We start from the raw sequence: 7845 nt of genomic DNA, 5'->3' as shown, positions 1-7845 counted from the left end.
AAAACTGTGCTGACGAGAAAACAGGAGTTTTTGGCACATAGGAAAGGCCCAATAAGCAGTAGCTATTTATCAGTAAACTAGCTCAGGCACTGGCCACCTGTGGCAATGGGACAGTAACTAAAACTGAGGGATAGGGTACTAATTTGAGAACTACCAGGGGTTGAATACATGCACTGGACACTGCTGTTTTCTCGTCAGCACAGTTTTTATATAATCCTCAGAACAATTCTACTTTCTCCACTTTGTGGGGAAGGCAAGGCTAGAACTTGGCTAGATTAATGCTTCTTTGTGTCAAACCCAGAGACTATGTCACTTTCAGTTAGCTTTGATTCTGCTGAGGGGCTAGAAGGTCTACTACTAGTTAGAGGTGTTCTCCAAAAATCAAACCCAAGCACTGAGTACCTTCCCTGGTGATACTCGGCATGGGTCTTTCTCTTTAGTTAACTCCAAAAATTCCAACGTTTGACAGAATTTAAAAGACACAGAATTTCTTTTTTTACATTTTACATTGTACATTTTGTACATTTTAATTGACTAGTAGATCTAGAAGTTAATAAAGGAGGGCTAGGACGTGGGTTTTAGAAAAATAATTTATACTCAACTTAGAAATTTAATTTTATGGTTGTAACTGATGATCTAAAAACTCCCCAAACTAAACAAAGTAACGAAACCTTAGCAAAAGTAACTGGCTTGGGAGAGAGTCATGAAATTTACAGGGAGATATTTTAACATTTTGGTTTCCACCGCACTGCCAAAGGACGTCAGAACTGAGTTGAGGGATTTGGACTGACCACTGGCTCTGTGGCTGACCATCCACGTGAGCAAAAGAGGTCATTTGGTTTCTCGCTTTACTTTTCTCTTCCAAAGAGAAAAACTGAAGAACAGACCGAAACACAAAGTGCCTTGTAATTAAATGTGATGTCCCGTTTGAAGGGCTAATAAAGAAATTAATTAACATTTGTTAGAGAACTTGGTAATTCTTAGCAGTCTTCATCCACTGTGATGAATTTTGATTCACCCTAATTAAAAAACACGCAGTCAACCTCTGATTGCTCCAGGTTAAGGCGAGGGAGAAGATACGCAGATGCACCAAGCAGTGAACAATATAAACATTTCCAATACACCTTTGAAAGGACCCACAACTCTTCTGCGCTTAGGTTTAACTGTGTACAGACGCCTCACGACGCAAAAGGCATTTCCTTCCCTGCAACCTTCCTGAGCTGGCGCGCAGCCCGGACGAGGTTTGCGGCTCTCTCCTGGCCTGCACCCCCTCTGTGCTTTGCGATGCGGCCTCCACGCCCCCTCGCCAAAGGTTCGTGTTACGCAGCTCAACCAGCGAGTCCCTAGCACTCCCTGGAGCACCACGGAGGTCACGTTCCCTGGGCGAGGGCTCGCGCCCTATTGGGGCGCTGGTTGGTCGTGCCGCGGGGCCAGCCGCCCGGTGATTGGTCCGAGGGACTGGTTCACGTGTTCCGGAGCCCATAAGCCGCCTCTCCCGCGCCGCACCCGCAATCCGCCGGAGCTCCAGCTTCACCCTGACCGAGGGGAGCTGGGTGCGAACTCGCGCAGACCATCAAGAGCCGGCGCTCGCGGTCCGCCGCCGCCTCTCTGCCTAATGAGCTGCACCAGGTAGGTTCACCATAGACTCCCCGTCTCAGAGTAGAGGGGAGTGCACAGCTGTAGAGAGGCTGGGCGGCGTGGTCCTTAGGGCATCACCACAGATGGAGACGCCGGAGAATGGCTAGCTGGCTGACTGTAGAGTTGAATCTGGCCCCAGGGAAGACTCGGATTGTGGAGATTTGCTCAGAAGTTCTTAGACGGTGATTAGCATCCCAAACCAGCAACTTTTAACGTGAGTCAGCTTTAGTTCTGACTGCCTATTGGATTCCGACTGTTCTCTATCGATCCAGCACAAGTGTCCTAAGAACTGTGGCAGCTTTTGGGAATCGCATCTTGATCTTTCTGGTTGGGGAATTTGTTTGGCTTGTGTGTGTCGGGGGGGGGGGGGGGGGGGGCGCAACTGCAGTACAGTGTTCTGCATTCTTTCGCTCTCCTGCACCTTTTTGGTCATGGTTTGCTGTAGTAAACCATGGGGAACCGCGGAGTCTGAGCAAATGACGATTTTTAAACTCTAGATCAGGATTTGAAATTCCAGGGAAATTGCCAGACCCTAAAACTGTAAGCGCAAAAAGTAAAAATGTAAAAACAAAACAACCCCCAAACCAAAAACCTTCTGTAAAACTACTTTAAATAGTTTCTCCAGACGTGGCTTACTTAACAGAAGACTTCTCTAAAAACCCTGTTAACTATTATTAGATGCACAAATATAGTTTTAGCTTTCATTTGCTTGTTCTAAGTTTGTAGGCCTCCATAAAAATATATTCTGTGCATGTTCTTAACATTATCTGCGTGTTGATGACCATTTATTTGCCTATGTACTTAGAGCTGCTGTGAAGTTACTGAAGACAGATTGAGAAATGTCATGTACAGTGCACACACATAACTCCTGTATAGATAGGATGGGGGAAAAATGAGCTTGGCAATGTGTATGGAGGGCTAAATTAGGCCAGGAAAAAAAAACCCTGATGGACACTTTTGAATTTAATACTGCTGAGCATAGTTATGTTTGAATTTTTAAATAGCTTTATTATCTTGCTTTTATAAATACCCACTGCCGAACATTAGAAAATAACCAAAAAAGTACAAAGACAAAAATAGATGATCAGTAATCCTACTACCTGGAGAGATGTAACTTTTTGGTGTATTGCCCATTAAGTATTTATAAATACGTATAGACAATATATAATAGTCCAATTTTCAGGTAATTAGCCTTTTCCATCTATGTGTATTTGTCACGAATATCTTACATGAAATACAGATTATGTGAAGTTTTTCTGTAAGTGCGTGAACTGCTGACAGGCATTTCAGTTACTGAAAAACGAGGATGAACATGATAAAGTGCAAAGCTAATCCTCTGACTTCATTTTTCCAGCCTTCTCACTCTCAAAACTGCTCCCTGAGAATTTTATTGCTATATTTGAAGTGGATTACCTTTCCAGAGAAGCATAATCAATTTAATAGCAAAATCAGTAGAGCTGCCAGAGGGAGCACAGAGTCTGGACCCGTGGTCTGGAACTTCTCTGCTCAAAGAGAATCATCTGGAAAGCCCCAGTTCCCCACCCCCAAGAGGTTCTGCCTCAGTGGCTCTGAGTCCCAGGAATTGGCATTAAAGAAAAAAAGACGAGCAACTCTCTGGGCCATTGTGACTAGACAGGTTCAGAACAGAGCAAATTGATTCTTAGAGTTGTATTAGAGATGATCACAAACAGCCCTTTCCTAGTGTTTTAAGCAGTTAATCCATGGCCTTGCAGTCTGTCAAGGACATAGCCAAACATAGGATGCAAATCTTACTGTCTAATACCTTTTTTTTTTTTTTTTTTTAAACTATATATGATAGCACATCCCTGATGCTTACTGTGCTGGTTATAGTTAAATCAGTACAAAACTAGTACATGTAAATAGTACATACATATAAAGTACATACATACATACGTATAAATAGTACAAAAGTAGTACATACATACTTGGAACTTGGGGAAGAGCTTTCCAGATCAGGTGATAACCCCTCTTCTTTGCATTTCAGAATGATCCAGGTTTTAGATCCGAGGCCTTTGACAAGTTCAGTCATGCCAGTGGATGTGGCCATGAGGCTCTGCTTGGCTCATTCACCACCTCTGAAGAGTTTCCTGGGCCCTTACGACCTCCAGCGAAGAAATTTTGTGAACAAATTAAAGCCTCTGAAATCGTGTCTCAATATAAAACAGGAATCCAAATCACAGAATGAGTGGAAGCATTCACATGACCAAGCCAAGAAGCGGGTTGTGTTTGCTGACTCCAAGGGGCTCTCTCTCACTGCCATCCATGTCTTCTCAGACCTCCCAGAAGAACCCATGTGGGATCTCCAGTTTGATCTCTTGGACCTTAATGATATCTCCTCTGGCTTAAAACTCCATGAGGAGAAAAACTTGATTTTAGATTTTCCGCAGCCTTCAACTGATTACTTAAGTTTTCGGAACCATTTTCAGAAGAATTTTGTCTGTCTAGAGAACTGCTCTTTGCAGGAGCGAACAGTGACTGGAACTGTGAAAGTGAAAAACATGAGCTTTGAGAAGAAGGTTCAGATTCGTATCACTTTTGATACTTGGAAAAACTACACTGACGTGGACTGTGTCTACATGAAAAATGTGTATGGTGGCTCAGATAGTGACACCTTCTCATTTGCCATTGACTTACCCTCTGTCATTCCGACAGAGGAGAAAATTGAGTTCTGCATTTCTTACCATGCTAATGGGCAGGTCTTCTGGGACAACAACGAGGGTCAGAATTACAGAATTGTCCATGTGCAATGGAAACCTGATGGAGTGCAGACACAGATGGCATCTCAGGACTGTGCATTCCACCAGGTGCCCCCCAAGACTGAGTCAGAGTCATCTATCTTTGGCAGTCCAAGGCTGGCCAGTGGGCTTTTCCCAGAATGGCAGAGCTGGGGGAGAATGGAGAACTTGGCCTCTTACCGATGATTAACTTAGTGACTGGTTTTGACCTGGTGCATTTTCCATGTAATTCTAGGTCTGTATTGCTCAATATTAGGAAGTCTGTGCTACTTGCCTTATTAGGTTTAGTTTTGAGCTTTTGAGACCTGGCTACAAAATTTACTGTTGCCGTCTGTACGTTGATATTCTTTTGCTTTGGAGGATCAAGTAACATCTCAGAACCCTGTTTTTGTTCTAAAAAGTAATACTGTTCAGTGCCCTTTCTCCTCCCCTCTCAATTCACAAGCTTTTCACGTTGGGCAAGGAAAGGTTGAGAAAGGACAAGTTTTGGTGGTGATGGAAAGCTGTTTTAATGGTATGAGGAATGTCTGAAAAGTGCACACAAAAGGGCCCTGCAGCTCAAGTCATAGTAGAAGCAGTCTGATACTTCACTGTTGGTGAGAAAATGTAAGGTTACTTTGTGTTTTTAAGTTGGTTTTACAGTTCTCTCGGGGGAGGGAAGATTCCATGTTACATATTCTTGTAGAGAAAAACCAAACTTCAGAGGTGTTGGGAGGTTTTGAGGAAAGTGAATTAAACTCTGGAGAAGAAAGATTTTAAATGAAACCTTTCTTTTCAAATGTGATTTGTAAAAAACACGATTTGGGGAAAGTTTAAGCAAATCTGGCTTTGCAGTCCTCAGGTTATGAGTGATCTTGTTTGTGATCAAGGCGTCATGCTCAGGGACTGAGTAAAAAGATTGCTCTTTGCAAGTGCCTTGATTGAGCCAGAATACTGTGTTGATCCCAAATATCTGAAGGGTCATCTGATAACTCATGAGTGTTTGACTTGATAAGAAGGTCCACTCTGTATACTGGCATCCCTTTTGCAATACTGTTGTATCTTTGAGAGTGTTGCCAGTATGTACAACTTGCATCCTTCATATTGAAGGTGACTCATTTTTCTGCCACACTTTTTCCATGTGATATTGGAAGTGAGGACTCAGATTCTCAATTCAAGAATCCAGTACTTTTGCACATCGAAGCAGCAATCTATTGTGCCTATTTGTTTTAAGTCTTTCTACCAATTTCTTTGAAGTACAAATTTTAAAATAGATGTGAATTGTTTGGATGTATTGTAATAAAATTGTTTTGGGGTGTACTTAAATTTTGTTAACATCTTATAGAATGAAGTCCTCAATGTTGGCTTCTGCCATTGTGCACATCCATTGAGAGGTATTCAGAGAATGCAGTTAATTTTAACAGGTGTGATCTGCCATGCTGGAAAAGTATATTGGAATAACTCTGCTATGACAGTGTTTGAGGTTGGGCTAGCACCCACAGTTTTTCTGTTCTAAGTATTTCACTGTCCTATAGCTATCCTTTGTGAACTTTTCTTTAAAATAAAAGTGTTTGATACAAGACCAGAGTATGTTTTCTTTCTCAAAAGCCACAAGTCAAATAAACCATCAACTGAGATTGTCCTGTTTTAAGAGCTGAGCAAAGATAGTTTGGACCAGGAATTGGATTCACCTGAGGGTATTCAGATGGTTCCAGTCTCATTAGTGCACTAGGGCTAGGGTCCAGGAACAGTGAGTTCAACTGCTGTGACTGTTCTCCAATTATCCCCATTGGTAGGTACTTAACTGCTGCTCATGCATATTGTCTGCTGTGTCAGGGTTCTCTTGGGGGCCACTCCAGCTTTAAAATGGAGGAGATGGCGTGGGAAGAGCTAGAGTGGGCTACTCTACCTACCTCTTCAGCTCCAGCACCTTCCTGAAGGGGCAAAGGTTGGAGCTGCAGAGAGGGCATATGGGCACCAGTCCTGGACTGAGGAGAGGGTCAGCCCCTGCAGTGAGAGGCAGCAGGTCTATGAAACTTGAGTTGTAATTCAGGTCTTAAAGTCAGAAAGAAAGGGCTTCTGCATGGGTTAGTTGTAAACTACAGGCCTGCAGACTGTGTCTGGCTACAGGTGTACCTTGCTTGACAGGAAGTGTCTACAACCAGGATCTTAGCCTGGATAGGAAGAATTTTTGGGGTTCTAATACCTAAAGAAGTAGTTGATAGCACACCCAAAATGACACCCTGTACACCATGATCAAGATGAATATGGCCTTGAAAATACAAAAAAGTCTAGATCCCACCCCCACATATTCCTCCAGGACAAAACACCTGAAAATGCTAGATAATTTTTTTTTTAACCCATTCTTTTGTTGTTGTTTATTTACAGCATAACAGTGTTCATTGTTTTGGCATCACACCCAGTGCTCCATGCAGTACGTGCCCTCCCTATTACCCACCACCTGGTTCCTCAACCTCCCCCCTCCTTCAAAACCCTCTGGTTGTTTTTCAGAGTCCATAGTCTCTCATGGTTCATCTCCCCTTCCAGTTTCCCTCAACTCCCTCTCCTCTCCATCTCCCCATGTCCTCCATGTTATTTGTTATGCTCCACAAATAAGTGAGACCATATGATCCTTGACTCTCTCTGCTTGACTTACTTCGCTCAGCATAATCTCTTCCAGTCCCGTCCATGTTGCTACAAAAGTTGGGTATTCATCCTTTCTGATGGAGGCATAATACTCCATTGTGTATATGGACCACATCTTCCTTATCCATTCATCCGTTGAAGGGCATCTTGGTTCTTTCCACAGTTTGGCGACCGTAGCCATTGCTGCAATAAACATTGGGGTACAGATGGCCCTTCTTTTCACTACATCTGTATCTTTGGGGTAAATACCCAGCAGTGCAATTGCAGGGTCATAGGAAAGCTCTATTCTTAATTTCTTCAGGAATCTCCACACTGTTCTCCAAAGTGGCTGCACTAACTTGCATTCCCACCAACAGTGTAAGAGGGTTCCCCTTTCTCCACATCCTCTCCAACACACGTTATTTCCTGTCTTGCTAATTTTGGCCATTCTAACTGGTGTCATGGTGGTATCTCAATGTGGTTTTAATTTGAATCTCCCTGATGGCTAGTGATGATGAACATTTTTTCATGTGTCTGATAGCCATTTGTATGTCTTCGTTGGAGAAGTGTCTGTTCATATCTTCTGCCCATTTTTTGATATGATTATCTGTTTTGTGTGTGTTGAATTTGAGAAGTTCTTTATAGATCCTGGATATCAACCTTTTGTCTGTACTGTCATTTGCAAATATCTTTTCCCATTCCGTGGGTTGCCTTTTTGTTTTGTTGACTGTTTCCTTTGCTGTGCAGAAGCTTTTGATCTTGATGAAGTCCCAAAAGTTCAGAAAATGCTAGATAATTTTGAACTATACTAATACATTTTAAGAGTATTGCTGAGCTGGGAAGAAAG

General features: G+C 42.7%; 1 protein-coding gene across 1 annotated transcript; it reads left to right on the top strand.

Moving 5' to 3' along the window:
• The first annotated feature begins 1523 nt into the window (after positions 1–1523).
• On the top strand, positions 1524–5952 carry PPP1R3C (protein phosphatase 1 regulatory subunit 3C). The gene is made up of 2 exons (XM_046026266.1): positions 1524–1629; positions 3644–5952. Exons 1-2 carry the CDS (start codon positions 1616–1618, stop codon positions 4578–4580), a joined length of 951 nt encoding a protein of 316 aa, XP_045882222.1. The 5' UTR covers positions 1524–1615; the 3' UTR covers positions 4581–5952.
• Positions 5953–7845: the final 1893 nt, after the last annotated feature.

The sequence above is a fragment of the Meles meles genome, chromosome 13 (genome assembly GCF_922984935.1).
Source record: "Meles meles chromosome 13, mMelMel3.1 paternal haplotype, whole genome shotgun sequence".
In the NCBI taxonomy this organism is placed as follows: Eukaryota; Metazoa; Chordata; class Mammalia; order Carnivora; family Mustelidae; genus Meles; species Meles meles.
The sequence above is the reverse complement of the archived record's forward strand: the minus strand, read 5'-3'. Positions and strand labels throughout refer to the sequence as shown.